This window comes from Buceros rhinoceros, unplaced genomic scaffold, assembly GCF_000710305.1.
Source record: "Buceros rhinoceros silvestris isolate BGI_N320 unplaced genomic scaffold, ASM71030v1 scaffold1301, whole genome shotgun sequence".
Lineage (NCBI taxonomy): Eukaryota > Metazoa > Chordata > Aves > Bucerotiformes > Bucerotidae > Buceros > Buceros rhinoceros.
The window spans coordinates 3,521-22,710 of record NW_010392462.1 but is presented as its reverse complement, the minus strand read 5'-3'; the positions used below and the strand labels follow the sequence as shown (position 1 = coordinate 22,710).

Sequence of the window (19,190 nt, the reverse complement as noted above, 5' to 3'; positions counted from 1 at the left end):
TGTTGGCCTTACTGAGCAGGAAGCCACACGAGGTGTCCTTGACGCAGGAGTCTGAAGGCTTGAGACTGAGCAATCGCTTACGGAGTGACCCGAAGCTCAGTGTTGGGTACTAACATCTCTCTGCACTGCTTGGGCAGTAAAGTGAGCTGCCAGCTCCTCCACCCTCGGGTGCCTTTTCTGGGTGCCCAAGCCCCAACCCAAACATAAATGTTTTCTTTTTCCTGTTGCCTCTGAGGTGAGCCGACCGTTTGGTGCCCTTTCAGACTTAACCCACAGCACAGGAGAGCTGCAGTGGTTCTGCAGGGTCTTAAGATTTAGGGTGACTGTGGAGGAGAGATCTGTTCCTCCGGCGGGCAAGGCTCAACCGCTGGTGTCTTGCATGAGCTGGGAACGCGTCGCAGACCTCTATACAAAGCGCTGTAAGATGTTCTTCCGTTCCAGGGATGGAAAGCAAAAATAATACTGCAGACAACTATTTGTTACCATCAGGAACTGTAGGGAATGTAACCAATGGAAAGCAGCTTTTTACTTTAGGTTGATCATTATTAGCAGAATGTTTAAAATCTGAAATGAAATAGAAAAGTTACTGCAACTTCATGCCTGTATTCCGGTAATGCCTGTGGGATCCGCAGGGGACCCTTGCGAGTCTTGGTATGCAAAGATGAGTGAGAGATGGTCTTTATCCTGAAGAGTGTAAAACCTAACTAAAGAAGACAAAGAGAAATCCAGAGAAAAAGATAACGCAAGGATTTCCTCTAAACCACAGAGGCAGATTAGTAGCAGGACAACCAACAAAATCTCTGTATCCCGATTCCCAGCCCATTGTTCCCTGCACTAGAATTTCTTCTTCCTATTGAGACTGAAACTTTGGATTGCTAAAAGCACAGACGTTTATGAGCCGGTAGTAGAATACTTACAGAGAAAATTGAAAGCTCTGCTGGAATATAAGCTCATTACCATTCGCCATTAAAAAACTTTTCTCCATTGTTTGTAAATTTTTTTCTAAACTCTGATTAATTGAGCTGAAAATTTTCAGGCTGGCAGTTTGCCTCAAGCTGAATTAAAAAAAAAAAAAGTAAGCCTGCTGTCTTTTGTGGATAACATTGTTTATACTTTTAGAAGCAAAGAAAGAATTTTCAACTATTGTGTTAAGAAACTTTGAAAAGGGCAGGCTTTGGAGTAGGGCTTGGATTTCAAAGGAAGATTCATCCTGGTGTCAGGAATGATTTAATACTGTTTTCTTGATTTGCTTTAGACCAATCCCAGGCACCAGAAAAATAAGTGTGTGTGTGTGTGTGTGTGCCAGCTGACTCCTTTCCAACACTTGAAATCAACCCTGGGTTCCTAACTCTACATTTTTGTTACCAGCACATAGTGAGAACCCAGTGGCAAAGTATCTCTTCTGCTTTCTGATCTACGTGGAGGGTAACAGTTTTGTCTTTCAGGAGCCTCTCTGTGAGCTTTTATAGGAAGAGACCTGGGCTGTAAATCCAGATATTGATGATGGTGCAAGGGGGAGTCAGTCCCATAACAGGGTGTGTAATTTCACAAAAAAACCTGTGAATATTATGTTTATATTACCTATATCACAGCCTCTGTTAACTGTGTAGGTGAACAGTTTCAAATTAGGAAACACTAGAACTGTGACTGCAAAACTGATGTGGTCACTTGGCTCATCTGTGACCGCTAAAATATATTACCTGTAATCCTTTTGTCAGCCGTTGTTTCTCCTTTAGGACTTGTGCCTGTTTGCAGAATGCAGCTAGTCAATATTTTTTCTCCCTCTGTCATTCAAGACTTGATCCTTGATGTAGCATCCTCATCTTGCAGTGAATTTCTGTGGGAGTATCCAGGCTGCATATGAGCACTTGACGAACAGCAGTGAGTTTATCTGAACAATACCTGTGGGAAGTGAAATAATATTAAGCCAATTTTGTCTAAGGACAGCCAAGTCTGAGAGAGCTTAAGAACAATTTAGGCTGACTGACAGGGAACATCCAGGATCTGATTTTTCAAGAATACTTTGAATTTTTAAGTATTCAGAGCACAGCTCCAGAGATTTCAGCTACAGCTTACAGCTATGAGCATGCAGCGTTGCTGTAAATCTCACGCCAGATTTCTGTCGGTGAACATTTAAAAATAAAAATTATTCACCACTTTATAAGACTGCTGTGACAAGACCCAGGGAAGAGCAGGGTTCCACGCGCCTGGTTTCCTTATGTGCTTCTCAATATTGGCACCGTGTATTGCCGGAGCACTGCAGGCATTATGCTCCCCAGTACCCAGTTCTGGAGCAGGAGAGGAGTAATGCAATTAAAGACTCACTAACAAGGAAGCCTAATTCATAACATTTCTTAACACGAAGCATTTCAATACTCCAACCTTAATGTAATCTTTACATTTAGCAAGTTGGGCATATTATTCAAATAACGGTGTTGTATCGTATAGCTCCTGTCAGAATTACTGCTGATCTGCAGGAGGAAGTTGTGCTGATGTAGCCTTCTTCAGATTTTAAATGAGTTTTTTCACAGCAGTGCAAAAGAAATGGAGATTCGTGCTTCAGCTGATAGCAAGCTTCACTGCGTCTTGCACTGCTTGAGGTCAGATTTAAACCCAATCAACCCCTCTTTTGATGTGTTTATAAAACCCACCATATAAAAGCTAGGTGGTGGTGGTAGAGTAGCAACAATTAAAAACAATTCTGGAAGGAGCTTTGCAGGATGGCTCGCAAGATGTTCATGAAAGTGATGTAATATCTGATGTAATATCTGTCAGTGGAAAAAGCTTTCCCTTAAGGAACAGCAAAGCTGGCAAAACAGAAAAAGAATTTCTGAGATAACACTTGTGAGATAGATTGTCATTTTGGTGAACAGGCATCTTAGACCTGGTTGGTTTAGCACAATGGATGGAAGTAACTAAGCAAGGTTTTCAAAGTTAAATTTCAGGCAAAAAGAAGAGCAGGTACATACATTTTACCCAGAGCAGGCCCATACTGAAAGTAGCCAAAACTTGCTCATTAATTTTCCCCTCCCTGCCAAGATGCTGCTGGCCTAAACATTACAGAGCTAACTAGCTGCACCAGCAAGAGCCACATTTCTAATCTGTTCTGGCTGTTATTTTAAAGGGGTCTGAGAAAGCAGACTACTAAATTCCTCTGAATTTCAAGCAATGTATAACCTTTCATTTTATTAGGCTCTCAATATCTGTCACGCTGCTGAGACGTGGTGAGAATGGATAATATTTAGCACTCTGCTTCCTCAGCCCTTGGTAACAGGGATTTGGCTTCTCATCCCTAGCCCTCCTCTCCTAATCCTCTATCCAATAGTACTGTGTTGAACCCCTCTACCCATCAGCTGGGATTCAGCCTCCTTTGTCCACTTGTTACATTGCCCAATGAGCACTTCCATGCCTTCCCCACTCCCTAGGGCAGCTGCTTGAAAACATCCTTGAAACTGCCTCATTACTCTAGTGGGAAGTTTCCTGTGCCCTTCTGCCCGTGAGCAGCTCACAGTACCTGTGTGATAACTGACCTGTTGTGGTAGGGAGCAACATCTTTTTCTTTCTTGATACTCTTCTGTCTGCCTCTCTCCGTGAGCTGGCTCTCGTCTCAGACTTGGAGGGCAAGCCCTTGGAGCTGGGCTCTCTATTTTCATTGTGTTGGTATGCCACATAGCATGGAGAGCTTCTGTCCTGACCTGGGTTCGTAGTCCCATCTAAATGCCAATAGTAATTATGGCATTACAGCTAGCTGTCCCTTAGACAAGCTCACACGTACATGCTCGACTTGACCTACAGCACATGTGCGTTTTTGATACACAGTGACCGTGCCCTTCTGGGAAGGGATGAGAATGACGGCATGGGGCTGATCCCAGCACCCCTGTGGGAGGGTGAGCATGAAGGTGTCTGCAGCACAGACATCTCCTCAGCCTGGCCAAGCTTGTGCTAACTTCATGTCCCAGCAACATAATGGGAAAAGAAGGCTTGGTTTGAGCGCAGGACCGTGCTGCCGGGTGCCGGGCAATGCAGGCGTAGCTGTACCTTCTAAAACACGTAACTAATTTTTATTCTGTGTTTGCAATCCTGCGTATTATTTGTCCTGGGTTTGCTGTCTGATACAGAGCTTGAAAATGAGATCTGATCTCCTTGAGAGTTCTCCTGTTAAATATTTTTAAATAAACTAATAACATGTTGCGTACTTTTGTCCCTGGATGCTTCTAGTAAGAACAAGTTATCATCTACCTGGTATCTCGGCAGTGGAAGGTGGCTGAAATCTGCCCACGTCCCCCATTTAGTGGACTGTGAGAAGTGATATTTTGCCGGTCTGGTTAAACCAATTGAGAGCTTCCTATCCCAAGATTGTCACTGCAAATCCCCTGAGAGCTTGGCTGGCTCCCTGCAGTGTGCTGAGGTTCCCTGAGCCACCCCTTGAGCCTGTTGAGCAATTGTGTTCTTTTCTTCAATGAAATGCTCAGGAAGAAGTGTGCTCATGAATAAAAGCCTGACATTTCAACATCTGCATCTGGAAGGAAATGCAGCCTGGGTAGTCATCGTTTGGTTGTGAAAGGCACTCTCAGATGATTTACATCATCTGTGCTCACCATATTCAGAGGGGGCCCATGGGCATGATTCAAGTCCTGCTGGAGCAAAGAGGAGTTTCTTTATTGACTCAGTGGGCCTTGGATTAGTCCCCAAACTGACAGGAGGAACTGCGACTGAGTTACCATTCTCCAGAGAGTTTGGGAATGCTGCACAGTGGTTAGATTTCCGTGCTGCCAAAATAAAATTACCACTGCTGAAGAAAGCTGAAAGCTTTGTGGAATAAAATCTTTAGGGAGAGATGTTGGTCTTACAGGTATGGAGAGGTGACTGCAGTGTAAGTGCAACCTTCTTTTCCAGAGCCTTCTTAAGATGCACAGTGTGTACTTCCCAGCATCCAGACCCTCAGGAGAAGTTACTGAAGAGAAAGTTAAGCTCAATATTCCTTAATGATTCAATTTCTGGTGCAACCAAATCAAAACCTTTTGGAGGCGAGGGGAGGCATTCGTTAATTAACAATAAAGAATCTGTGGCTTGTCTACAGGAATTTGATGAGTACACTGCAATTGGGAACAAGACATAAAACGTGTTTTATTTGGTCCCATTCACTCCATCGGTACATTTTCAGGGAAAGGATGAGCCTTGTACATCTTCTCCATTGTTTGATTTGCACTGCCCTCAGCCGGTGCACTTGAGCTATGCCACCCAAGTCCTAAAAAAGCACCAAAGCAGACTGAGATGGGAATTGAAGTCAAGCTATCGTAGGTTGGCTGTGGTGCCAGATCCTCCCAGCTGCGCTACCTCAGTCCACGTTCTGCGCTATGTTCGGAACAGATGGGTTTTGCTGAACCCTTGATACCACAGCACATGAGAACCTCATCAATTTTCGTGCATGATTTCATCACCCTGTTCTTCCTGGAGTGGGTGAGGCATTTGCTGGAGGTCCTGCAGGGATCCTGCCCCCGAGAGGGAGTTTGGACTCACACCTCCCAAAGCCAGGGGCTGTGTCCCAAACATGGGAACATTTCTTCAGACCCCCACACTGCACGCTACGCACACCACACCGCTTGTGTCCCAGTGCCGATACACACCCCGTGACTGCCAAACACTGAGCGTCCAGCAGCGCCAAAGGAAGAGGTTTTGTTTGGTTGAGCAATAAGAACTTAGCGGTGTTGAAGATGGATGAATCCCTCGAGAGAGTGTATTTGATTTGTGCTGTGACGAAAGGCACATGGGTAATGGGATCTCCTTTAAGCAGTACCTCTTGCACATCTTCCTCAAATTTATCACTGGTAATTTTAACAATTGCTTCAGCCTCTAATTATCTTCTGCTTGAAACTTTCCAGGAGAAGCAGACATTGAGAGCGATGATGATGACGACTACTACGATGACTGTAAAAAGTCGTCGATGGATGAAGTAAGGGCGTAGATGCGTTTTATGGTGTCGGGTGGGTTCCAGCAGTTGTGGGTTGGCTTGTGCTAACAGGAGCGGGACTACCATCTAGTGGAGAAAGGGAGCAGAGCTCTGGGAAACACACCCCCAGCTTCCTGAAGTTGGTGGTTAATCGGTTTGGAAGCACGTCTTTGCTTTGCTTTTTTATATTTGAATTTACGAAGAATAAGAATTAATAGCACCGCAGCTGATCTGTTCTAGGCAACTGCTTGTGGTGTACTTAGCATTGTCGGAAGAAAAAGTTGACATCAGATGCTTAGAGCTACGTTTATTATTTATGTGGCAGTGCTGATAAATGTGCTCAGCACTATGGGTGTGTAAAGGTATGCAGTCCCTTCCCTGTGAGCCATGTAAAAACAATGCATACAGCAGAACTCTAATTAAACATTTGAATTTTATAGCATGTTTTCTTCTTTATTACCTGAAGCTCCCTGTTTGAGGCGTTGACTTCACTAAGCCAGGATCAATGCTAGATATCACAGCTGATAGAAAACTGGGCTTTGGTATTTGTTGCTTCTGATGCCGCCATGGACAGATCAAAACTTGCAGCTTCTCCCCTTCTCTGTCCTAGGGTACTGCTGGAAGTGAGGCTATGGCCACGGAAGAGATGTCAAACCTGGTGAACTACATTCAGCCTGTGAAGTTTGAGTCATTTGAAGTATCAAAAAGTAAGTAAGTAAACTTGAGCAACATCTTACACTGGAAATTACCAGGCAAGTGTTTGGAAGAAAGTTCTGGAGAACTTTCTGGCTTCCTCTCAGTTGGATACAGGCACGCGGACAGCATATGTTCCCTGGGTATCCAGCCAAATAAATCTGTATTAGTCTAAATATCAAACTTCATCAACACTAAAAATGCTGCCATTTCAAAAACGTTTTTGAAAATGTCGTTGTTGAAAATTGTCTTTGTTGTCCGTGACTGAAGGGAAACTTAAGCAGCTTGAGAAAGGTGCTCATAAGTATTCCTGTGGGTTGAGCAAGGGCTTTCTATTTCGCCTCTGCTCCTTTTACAGAGGATTCAGGGTAAGCAGAGTCTGCCCTTCCCCCCATGCAAATTCCCTCTTTCCTGCCTCTGTGTATTGTACAGAAATGGCCACAATTTCATCCCCCGCTGCCTTTTACAGAAGATGCCTCACTAGGAGTGCACTCAGTGGCATCCTCAGTAAACACTGCAGCATCTTTTCCCTTCTTGGCGCAGAACCCCCTACTGCTTGCCTGCCCTTTTTTCACTTTGTTTTGACAGCTTTCAATATGCTTTTGGGGCTTTTTAGTTACAGAAGCGTGTAGCGTTTTAATTTATCACGGATTTGTGAGGCTTTGGTAGAGGACACGTAATTGGTGCCCAAGCCCATATCTGTATACAAGGTTTTGCATTTACTCATGATGAATAATAAACAGGTAAGAAGTTAGTTAGAAGTTCACAGCATCATGCAGAGAGCTGTGCTTCTTCCCTACAGTTGTGTCCCTTTGGATGCTTATAGTCCCCTCTGGCTCTGATGAGTTGTAAGACCACAGCGGGAAGGAGATGCTCCTTCTGGAAAGGAAGCCATGTGAATCCTAGCGGGACAAGTTGGTGCAGCTGTTACAAAATTGTCCCCTGTGGATCGCTTCTGTGCACGTGCCTGTGCCTTTCCAAGTTTTTATCCTGAGCCTTGATGTGACCTCTGATCAATCATATTGTTGCTGTGAACTCGTAATGTTAAGGAATTATTATTTCTAATTGAAAAAATCATTATGTGGCAAACGTGGCCAGTTCGTTAAAGCAGCAGCCACACGTGGTAGGTGTTGCTGGCTGGTTAAAGCAGTGGGCACTATAGCGTGATGTGTGGGTTCTGGTCTTAGTCCAGGCCTCGCTGCTAAACCTGCACTAAATTCAGGGGAGATTAGCTCAATAAAGGAGAAGTTAGATGGAGGCTCTTTTTTAATTTGTTGCCTATCTTGTTGCTCCCTTCTTGTCTTTCATACAGTTTCATCATTTCAGTGGTACAGCATTTTTCTAATTTAGTGTTCTCTAATTCAGCATTTGTTTTGCTTTGTGATCCTGGCCTCCGTGACGATAACAGTACCTCTCTGATTCTGTCATTCACACATTTTATAAGTGCGTTTTCTGGTCTTGCATTCAAGTTGTTAACAGAAGTATTGAACTGCGCTGGATCTGTAACAGCCCCCTGATTGCCCTCACTAGATATGTTCCCTCTCTCTGGCAGCAAGTAGCTATAATAGTATTTTTTGAAGTTTTTCAGACAGTTTTTCAATGAGTTGTTTGTCCACTCCTCCTGATAAGAGAGCACGGTGTAATGTGCCATAAGAGAGAAGTGTCTCTCCTTGCAGAGTCTTTTCTTCAAAGGGCAGATTTCTTAATCGTCTCCAGGTTCTACAAGGAAATAATGGTTCTTATTTTAATTAGGAGTTTGATTAAGCCCTGGACATTTAGTAACTGAATCGTTTAATAGCTACCAGTTCCAGTTTCCTACAGAGGCTCTACTTTAAGATAAGGCTGAGAGATAGAATGTATTACTACAGCGAATTCTAACACCGTTATGCTAAATAGAATGAAGCCACTATATATGTGCATTGTTAGTTCCGTCCCATCAGTAAGGGGGAAGGGTGGAGTAAGAATAATCTCGGTGCCTTTACAAGGAGCAGAGATGGAGGGGAGCTGGCTGGAAGAGAATTTGGAGAAAGAGAGGATATTGCTTGTTGGAAAGGAAGAGGAGCGGTAGGAACGCAGCCTCTAGGGAATGCAGGAATCTTTCACCATTAGGAGATAATAGCCAAGGCAGTAGCGTGATGGTACCAGTTAGAAATAGGGACCACAATACAGTCTGAGTCCTAGAAGGAGAGAATTGCTTTTGGAACACCAGAGTCATCCTCTGACTCTTCAGCATACACTGCTAGAGAATAGTTGGTAGTTCACAGGCTGGCAGCACATTTTCCTCTCACGTTGGCCCAAACACTCTAGCTCCTAGTTTCTTTGGATCCGCTGCTTCCTTTTTGGCTTCCTATAAGGAAAGAGCCCACCTGTTTCTGTCCTGCTTCTCTCTGCAAGACAAGTGCTTTTGTTGAGTTTTATCCCTCTCCTGCAGCTTCACAGTTTGACTTCCAGGAGCTGCCCAGGCTGGCCTCCTGGCCATCCCTGGATTACCGCAGCACAATTACTTCTAAAACTGGATGAGGGCGAGACTTTTCTGCCTGTTGTTTGCTTTTGATAAAGTGGTGAGGCTGGAGAGCTCCTGTCTCAACACAGGCACCATTTCCCTCATTTTAAGAGAGAGCACTGCTGAGATATCTAATGGATGTGATCTCCCAGCACTGTGGCCCCTTCTAGGCAATCTGCAGAGCTGATTGATAGTGATGAAATGGGAAGCCATTATTTTAGAGGAACCCGTACCTTCTGTACGAAAGTGTGAAGGAAAAAATACTGAAGCTGGAAGGGTCTTGACTTAGGCTCTGCTGCAGCATGTCTCATGGGTACCTTGTAAGGCTGTGCACGCATCAGGCAAAGGTGAGCAACAAACGATACACAAAAGCTTAGGAGGAGCTTTTCAGCACTGTCAGGTCAGAAAGTCTGACCAAAGTAAAGAGGTCATAGAAGCTCCACATTAGTTTGAGGTTAGGTCTGAAGACCTGCTGGGGGACAGGAGTGTACCTTCAGGCTTGATTAGGTAGCAGTGTTGCCATGACTGTTTGAGGCAGCTGTGACCTTACCGTGACATACTGAAGATAACGAGAACCGCCGCAGGCGCAGCTAGCACACCGCTTAGTTTAATCTGTTACGGACATCAGTTATTACAACTCCAAACTGGCTCAAAGCCCTTGCATCTGACTGCAAAAACAGCGCGGAGATCCAGCAGGGCCCTCTGCGTTCCCCACAAAAGCTGCTACAATACCTCTGCGTCACACCTGCTATCAACATATTTTGCGAGCGAGCGTGAGAGGTCTGTGCCTGCGCCCTGACTTTGTCACCTGCAGCTGGTACGGCAGCAGCCTCAGGCAGCACCGATCCCCTTAGCATGGGCTGTGCTCGTGCTGCATTCAGAGGGAGCTCTTGAGTACATGCAGAGCATGGTCACTGCCGCCAGTCTATGTAGATTCCTTGAGATCGAGGTGAAATCAGCCGTTGAACAGTTGTTGGGGTAAGGGGAAGGAGGCTAAAGCAGTTGTTTGCGGCTCAGGTATCACATATCATTTCCTGCTCTAACGTATCGCTCTCTTTATTTCCCCTTTCAACTTTCAGAACGCAACAAAAGTTTTGAAATGTCTTCCTTCGTGGAAACCAAAGGGCTCGAGCAACTTACGAAGTCTCCTGTGGAATTTGTGGAGTATCCTTGACTTTCAGAAAGCTGCATTCTTCGCCTTTCTACATCTGAGATCTGTTACAGGGCTTTACTGAAATTTGGAGACAGGAGCTCGGGAAATAGGGAGCATAAATGGAGTTTGTACGTTTGACTGTCTCCCTTGATGAATTAATTGGCCTGAGTGCAGATGAGCTAATTTAAAAACTGGCGTGAGTTCCTTGCGCTGTGGGCTAGGACGAGAGGGAATAAACTGCATATTGGAGAGCTGATACTTCATATTGTCATTGTTAAATTTATCATCCAATGCGAGGTGGTAGGAGTTAGGGTGAGCAAATTGTCAAAATGTGGCTGACTTGGTTTTTTGCAAAGTCACGGGAGGGAGCTTGCTTTCCTGTCATACCTCTAGCTCTAAGAGTGCTCAGCTGGTTTATCGCCAGACAATTCTTTTCTCTTTTTTCAGTTTTTTTTTAAAAACTTTTAAAGAAAAGCTCTATCAATATCCCTCATTGTGGCTGCAGTTAAGAATGGATGGTCAAGATAAAATAGTGCCTTAAAATAGTGCCTTAAAGGAGGTTAATGGAAAGCTATTTCCACAGATAACCTGCAGCTTGTTCTCATCTCTGAGGTTTGTCGACTGGCCTGTAGGAAGTGCACACTCATCCTTTCTTTCTCTATGTAGGGGCCAATTCTAATGCTCGCTCCAGAAGAGCACTTTTGAGCTGAGCACCTCGCCACTCCAGAGGAAGATTTGCTGTTTACAGCTGATTGGCGTCTATAAATGCCATCTTAGGAAAATCCCGAATTAGTAACTGCAATGATAAATGGAGTTTTATGAGTGGTATCTTTTTATGCCTGCGCCTGTGCTTATTCTGAGTACGCTGTACAGGAACAAACAGCACCTTTAATTATCCCGTAATTATCCTATCTCCTGCAAAACTGCCACCTCTGGCAGCGTTGCAGTTGCAGAAATCCAGTAAAGAACCCGCTGCCGTTGTGTAAAGTGCACCTGCATGTAAACACCCTCTGCGCCTCCCTGCAGAGTGACGTTGGCTACACGTAGTATATCTTAACTACTCACCGTTTAGATACAACAAAATGCAGCTGAGCCGAATTTACCCAAAGGGAACACGTGTGGATTCTTCGAACTACATGCCGCAGGTCTTTTGGAATGCCGGCTGCCAAATGGTTGCTCTTAACTTCCAAACTGTAGGTAAGTTACGCTGGTCTCTGGATTTTGTAACCTGCGCGTTTCCACTTCTCCGGTACAGGTTCTGATTCCTAGGCAGGAAGGGATTTATGCATCACAAGACATCTAATGAACATATGGTACTACAGAGCTGTTAATTAACATTTTTAACACAGGTTGCTGTGCTTTTAACTAGGAATTTTCATGATTTCCGTTGTGTAGCCAGTATAATACGCATATGTAATGCCCTCCATATTGCCAGCCTTTGAAACTGGTTGCCACTGAGAAGCATTTTGGATTTGACAGGGATTTTTTCCTGTATTTTCCAAAATATCATTATATCAAGACACAAGGGACCTAGATAGCAAATTCTGCTTTAGAAGTGACTTTTAAAGTAACAAAGACATTTGGGCTCCTAGATGCACAAGTCCCTCATGAAACAGTGTGTTTGTCTGCCAAGGCTATGTCTGTTCTGATCACAGAAATATTTCCATCTACTGCTTCCCAGGACATATCCTGGCCATGTTCTACCTCTGGGCACATGGTGCCATGGTATCATTCCCATTTGCCTTCCCAGTTGTGCCCATCTACGCGCTGCCTTGCCACGGAAAGCAAAACCCCACACAGGCTGGGAGGCTGGAGGGTGACGAAAACCAGTTCGGCCAGTTTCAATCACGTATCAGGCAGCCAGTGTCTGATGTTAGGAGGGGTTAGGAAGTTAAGTACTGTGCTGGGTTGGGTGCGACAGTCCAATCAGTGCAACACTGAGGGACCCAAAGCCTTGAGGCTTCAAGATTTGAAGATGTTGCCTATTGAGAAGTTGCAGAAAGATGTCTTACAGGTGGCTTTTTCTTGTCAAAAGGATCCGAGAGAGTGGCCGCAGTCACATCTGACACCTCTAAAGCAACGGTGTGCCATAAGGAGCTGTTTGCATTACAGTCAGTTTGGGATTACAGTAATTGTTATTATTTTATTGCTTTTTAAAACTATTATCTATCCAGAACTTACCGATATTTTTAACACCTAGATTTGTCTATGCAAATAAACATGGGAATGTACGAGTACAATGGCAAAAGTGGATACAGGTTAAAGCCAGAATTCATGAGAAGACCAGACAAACACTTTGATCCGTTTACTGAAAGCATAGTGGATGGAATAGTAGCCAACACCTTGTCTGTCAAGGTACGTACGGAGCTGGTGGAAATGCTCTCGTGACAACGTCAGAGCATAGCTACACTTCTGTTGTGCAGTGGCCTAGCAAATGACAGTACCAAGTCGAGAAAATAAAATGCATTTAATTTCGTGGAGCAACATTTCATTTTTGAATTCTGCCACACTTCATATTGTAGGATAAATAAATGTACTTTTATTGTATGTGTTCTTTTCTACGGAAGGAATTGGGAAGTGGATGGATTTAGTAGATTAGCTGTGGTTTTAGTCGCAAAGGGCTGAATGTAAAACAGGCTGTAATGAAGAGGTAGGTTGGACTGGAATAGCTAGAACACTAGATTGTGTGGTATAAATAACTTCTTTGGTTCCCTGTAAGTTCTTCAGAACTGTGGAAGCATAAATGTCAGCTGCAAGTTATTGCCAAACTGCTTTGCTTCGTTCCTTCTTAAGGATTTCCAGTGAAGTTCAAGGACTGCCAGGACTCTGTCAATTGGGAACTATGTGCATAAGTGTTTGGAGGGATAGATTGCGCTGGCTGTAGCAGGATCACGAATTTATACTTGCTATATCTCTAGTTATAACAACATAAACTTTCTGAAATCCTATTATTCCGTTAATGGACTTGTCCATTAGAAAAGCATCCACATTATAGAATCCACCTGCAAAAAATACCCTCTCCTTTTATTGAGAGAAAAAAAGTAAATCCTCTCAAGCGGCAGACACAAGCCTAGCACAGCAGCGCTGGGAGGGCCATGATTAAAGTAATGACCTGATGACATGCATCCTAAAAAGAGCTCTTTGTGTGTGGGAATGACCTTTCGTGGTGACCTGTAATCAGCTTTCAGCTCCTCCTGCGGACTTAGAGGCACTTTGCTCTGCAGCCTTGGTCAAGGAGGTGGAAGTCACTCAACAGCTATTAGGAGAAGCGGAGGATTTTTAAGGGGGATGAACATCCGGGAGTCAGGAGGCAGCGGTGGGAAGTCAGCTGCTCCTGCCTGCTTGGTGAGGGCTCTGTTGGTTATAAGGGCAGTGCCCACACGGGATACCGCTGAGCAGGGGTGAGCCTTGCTTAGGCAAGCCTCAGGCTGTTAAGGTGCAGTGACGCTGCTACGCATTCCTGTGCCGCCTCAGTTTTCTGAACTGATTGCAGACCGTTCTTTAATTCTTCTAAGCTGAGAGATGTGTTTCCTGTTAAAAACGATTATTTTATACTTGCTTTGTTTTCATAGTGAAACTCCCAACCCTCTGTGAAGAGCCTTTTATTAGAATACCAACTTCTTAGCTCGATTTCTCCCTCGCAGTTAAAAGCAATTGTAGTTTCTCTGCTGCTTATACCTCTTCTTCCAGCGTTTTTGAACCTGGAGTTCTCAAAGATACCATGTCATGGAAATGGGCAGCCAGATTGAGGGTGAGATCCAAATGAGTAGCAGCGGAGTGATCTCAACCACGTTATCGCTCATAGGGGACTGCAGGACCACAGGGTCGCAGGGGACCAGGCCTCCTAAGATGTTTTTCTGTGTCTGTGAAATTAAGGTGGTTGGTTGTTTATTGTAGTTTTGATTTGGTATTATTTTAATCGCATACCATCTGGTCATTAATAAGAATTATCCATCGGCATTTCAGGCGCTCCTTTCTAACCCACCAAAGCCCTCCCTAGTGATCCTCCTCTGTTCTGGTTTTAGATCATTTCAGGGCAGTTTCTTTCTGATAAAAAAGTCGGTACCTATGTAGAAGTGGACATGTTTGGGCTGCCTGTGGACACAAGAAGAAAAGCTTTGAAGACCAAGACCTCTCAAGGCAACGCAGTTAATCCCGTCTGGGACGAGGAAACCATAGTGTTTAAGAAGGTGGGTGTAACACCTGCTTCCCAAGCAGGCGTTGTGCTTGGTTTATCACCGTCCTGTCGGGAAATTCTGGGGTTCACTGAAACTTGGCGTTTGTTCTGCCTTGGCAGAAACCGCATAAACGTGAAATGAGAATTAGGCTCCTGAGTTACTCCTGCAATGTGAACAGTATTGCCCTGACTCGATTCCCTAAGCTTCGAAGAAAATACTGAGCGTGTTTTAGGATTGCACAACGTGAACGTCTTATTCTGCTTCGCAATCTACTTACAGCCGCTTTTTTAACAGAATCTCTTGGATTCTGCTTATTGAGCGTTGTGGTTACGTGGATCCCGAGTCCAGGTGTTTGTAAAACAATCTCCGTCATATTTCTCACAACAAATGTAGTTCACAGAGGTGTTTATGGAACCGGCACTTGCAGCCCGGCTTTCTGGGGAGTACAGCCCCTTTCCATGAGTATTTGGCCTTCTGAATGACTGTCCTCTGGCAGCCTGCCAGAGCTTAAGCGTTTTTCTTCTGTAATGAACTTCTAATTAGTGTACTTCATTTCTCTATTTAGTTAACCATCGTGCCTGACTGCCCCTGTTCTCAGAGAAGCACAGATTACTCTTTCTAGTGATGTTGGAAATAAACTAGAGAAGCTCTTAGTTTGGGATTGTTGCCTTTTGTTTTTTTTCTTTCTGTCGTTGTCTAGATACATTTTAGCGTATGTTCTGAAAAAATGCGTATCTGTGCCCCGGTTAAAGGTATGTCTATTATGTGTATTTGCATTAAGTAGGAAAGGGAGATGAATTATGCTACACGTCATTTTTTTCAAGTAATATTAGAGATTCCTATCATATTAGGGTAATTTAAGTAACCTTTTTGATTTCTTCTTTTCTTTTTTCACTGTTTGGCCTTCTTAAGAAGTGCCAAGAAAGCATCCAATGCTAGGAAACATCTGGCCTCATTAAACCTCTTTAGCCCAGACAGTGAGTGTGCTGCAGCCCTGGAAAATTCTGCTGGTCTTGACACGGTTCATGTAATTGATCTATTCATGCCCTGCAAAGCCGGTTGAGTCGCTTGTTGAGTTTTCAACACTAATGTGCCTATCGGTGACTTTTCTTAGAAGTAAGTAATCCTGGTGACACAAACACAAAGGGAAAAAAAGAGCAGGGCTGTGAGTAATAAGCAGGAAACAGCTGCTGTAGTCCCTTGTGTCATATTGGAAATACAAGGTCAAATTGCTGGGTTCAACATGCTATGTCCACATCCCACCTCAAGTTTTTTGGTTGAAAAATGTTTCTCTGAGAGTTATTTTGACGCTCAGGTGCCTACACCCTGACCTCTTAGAAGGTAAAACCTTCCTATGGATGTGTAGATGTTTCTGTCCGCTAGACTAAACTTTCTCTTTCCATCAGCTGTATAACCTGAGTCTGAAGGAGTTGTTTCATTCAGAGCAGAAAGTTAATTAATAATGCCACAATATTGCCTTCCAGGTCGTTTTACCTACCCTGGCATGTCTGAGGCTAGCAGTGTATGAAGAAGGAGGGAAATTTATTGGTCATCGGATATTACCAGTCTCAGCAATTCGACCAGGTAAACTTTTTTCTTCATTTGGACAGGCGTTGTATAGTGAAAAGATGCAGCAAGCCGGAATCCCGGCGCTGTAAACCAGCAGCCACTCGGCAGATTTATAGCAACAGGGCGGCTGAATAATCCTTCTCAACTTTGAAAAGGAAAATACCGTACTTCACCAGAAATTTCGATTTGTGGTGAACCAGGAAAGCCAACAGAATTAGGCACTGGCAGCATGGTTGGCACTTACTGGTCTCAGGTGGATCAACTGCACGTTCACAGTTCTATGCTAAAAAGTGCAGTTGTACACTTTTAAGAGGAAAGAGGACAGCAACAGCCAATTTTGACGTCGTCTTTGCGAGAATGGGAGATTGCTGGGAATGAAAGCAAAATATGCTCCTTTAATGTAATTGTTACATGCATGCAAGGGAGGATTGACATATATGCAAGCTGTTGTATCTCTGCAAAACCTTTAAACCAGCCCAAAATTATTTCATCTTTATTGCTGCATTTTTTTTAAAAATCACTGTGCTCTTCCAAACCATATAATTATTTCAATTATTTCTGTTATTTCTAGTGGCCACTTAACTGAAAGTTGTCATGTGGCAACTCAGTCCTAATTTTCCAGGCCAGAGACTTGTTAGAGATCTTGTTTCAGAAAGATGCAGTGACATTGGCACTTTGAACAAGAGAAGCTTTTGACTTCAACGCCAGCTTTGCCAGGGAGGGGAGGGAAGGAGACTAAATTAGGACAAGCATATGGGCCAGAAACATGCTCCCAGCTTCACTCACAGTGGAAAAAGAGAATATCTGTGTCTACCCTGGATCTTACCTAGCCAGTCCCAGCAGTAGCACAAAACTCACATGTCCCAGTATCTAAAAGTTGTTGTCCATATTATTCCTGGAGTCCTGATCTCAGGTGATGTATGAATCAGTCCCTTCTCTCATGGCTGGTGATGTCAGGGCTCTTCTAAGAAGAGCTCCGAGTGATTTTGGCTTAGCTCGTGTGGGTCTCGCGGCCTCACTGCAAGCACAGATGGGCTGGCTGTGTTGGGGTGGCTGCTGAGCCTCAGGATTTCCTTACCTTTTCCTTACCATTTCCTTACCAGATCCCTTTCATTTCCTTTCCTTTCTCTTTTCCTTCACCTTCACTTCTCCCTACGCTGCTCTTGGCCATTCTGTTGAACCAACTCAGCTTACCAATCCAGCAGAAAGCTCTCCCCTGTTTCCTGCTGGTTTAATGGATATAAATGCCTGATGGAGGATGTGTTGAGCTCCAGAGGAAGGCAGGTGATTGGAGAGGAGAAAGGGAATGTGAAGGATTTCCCTCTTCTGGTGGAAGTGAGCTCTTACCATGGCTGATCCCCTTTCACGACACTCACCCTTCATGCAGCACAGAGTCCCTTCAGCAGAACACTAAACCATGTACCTGATTTTAAGCTTGTGCTTTTTAAAACAAAGGCCACTGTCTTAAGTCATACAAGGACTTCTGAGAGCTTTTACCCACAGGCCTATCTTCTGTCCTTTGGGCTCCTTTAGTTTACAGCATGTGGTGGAGATCAGCATGTTGATTTCAGTTTGTGCACATGCTGAAAATTGCTGGAAGAGCTTGAGAGAACCGAGAAACCTTTGTAATAAGTAGATTCTCTCTTTTCTGAGACAGTATTGAAAACTGTCATACTGTCACACAAATCCACAGAATTACCCTTATTCCCAAAGCAGGGATTTAACCATTACTTGGGGAGGGAGTTGTTCGCTTCAGCCAAGTGAGGATGCTCCCAGATGAGCACATCCTGCTCGTGACTCGGATCTGGACACTACCCGTATGTACGGCTCCGTTATCATGCCTTAGAAGAACAGCTTCAGCCGTGGTGCGAGAGGCATCAATTTGTGAGGCAGCGGATGCAGCTTTGCAGCACGGCAGTGCTGTAAGAGTTTGCTGGGTCGGGAAGAGTCACGTGCCCTTCTAACAGCGTCTGTATACTTATCTCTGAGAGCCTTCTGTTAAATCTGTCCCTAGCAGAAGTCCCTGGCGTTGCTTGGAGCAACATTCTAAACAACGAATATTAACAACAATTACATTGGAAATGCCTGTGGAAGAGTTTACGGTCCGAACTGGTCGTTTCTGATTTTGCAGGCTATCACTACATCTGTCTGAGGAATGAGAGGAACCAGCCGCTGACACTGCCAGCTCTCTTTGTGTACATAGAGGTCAAAGACTACGTACCTGATACGTACGCAGGTAATTCCATGACATTTTCCTACTGGGGAATATCAGGGTTAATTGAAACACAGAATGACTGTGTGTATATGACTTGTTATATTGGGATGAACAAACCTCTGCATCTGATGGATCGTTATGTCTCATCACTCGTGCAAGACAGCCTGAGGTTTAGGATGAGGGCAAACTCTTATTTCCAGCAGACCTTGTGTGACTCTAAAGGAGGGAATACCTCAGGCATTTGCCACTGAAACATGAATGAAACTTTGCTGACATGACACAGTAGTACATAATTGTTTCCTCAGCAAAGTGCCATGTTTAACGTAGAGCACTGTAATTTGGAATCAGCTCTAAACCACGATGGGTTTCAAGACCGTTCTGTGCATCTTCACAGTGAACAACTCTCTTCTGTATAGCTATTTGGGTGTTTTAAAAAAACAGGATTTTTTCTATGGCTCCTCTGTGCCTCATGTGAAGCAGCACCCTAGTTGGCTGGATCGCTGACATAAGGGGGTTGAAACTGAGGTATCTGCATTATTTCTAGATGTGATTGAGGCCCTATCCAATCCGATCAGATACGTCAACTTGATGGAGCAGAGAGCTAAGCAACTGGCTGCACTGACTCTGGAAGATGAAGAAGAGGTAAAGAAAGAGGTAAGGGAGGTTTCAGAGTCTCTGCAAATTATGTTACGGTGTTGAAAAGCACCTACTGTGCTGAGAAAGACAAATACTGAAAGTCCCTGGGAACTGTGGTGTTGATGACTTGAACACCTGTAGGCGTCTCACCCAGAATGAGAGACGAGGGTGCGGTACAGCCGAGCAGCATTGCAGCGCCTGCGGGGTTTCACTGAAAGCAGCATGTTGTGCATGGAGCAAGTTGCTGTTCAGAGTAAAGAGACACTGAAAGGAGAATGAAAAGCCATGTTATG

At 44.3% G+C, this 19,190-nt stretch overlaps 1 protein-coding gene across 1 annotated transcript in view; it reads left to right on the top strand.

Moving 5' to 3' along the window:
• Nucleotides 1-18,915, top strand: part of PLCB1 (phospholipase C, beta 1 (phosphoinositide-specific)) — a gene marked incomplete at its 3' end in the record, with an annotated part of 295,565 nt that extends 276,650 nt beyond the window's left edge. The window contains exons 16-24 of the mRNA XM_010144484.1: nucleotides 5,883-5,953; nucleotides 6,561-6,657; nucleotides 10,226-10,310; nucleotides 11,372-11,496; nucleotides 12,500-12,654; nucleotides 14,325-14,489; nucleotides 15,962-16,061; nucleotides 18,178-18,282; nucleotides 18,806-18,915. Of these exons, the coding sequence (XP_010142786.1) occupies nucleotides 5,883-5,953; nucleotides 6,561-6,657; nucleotides 10,226-10,310; nucleotides 11,372-11,496; nucleotides 12,500-12,654; nucleotides 14,325-14,489; nucleotides 15,962-16,061; nucleotides 18,178-18,282; nucleotides 18,806-18,915 (1,013 nt within the window). The remainder of the gene's footprint in view (nucleotides 1-5,882; nucleotides 5,954-6,560; nucleotides 6,658-10,225; nucleotides 10,311-11,371; nucleotides 11,497-12,499; nucleotides 12,655-14,324; nucleotides 14,490-15,961; nucleotides 16,062-18,177; nucleotides 18,283-18,805) is intronic.
• Between the last annotated feature and the right edge of the window lie 275 nt (nucleotides 18,916-19,190).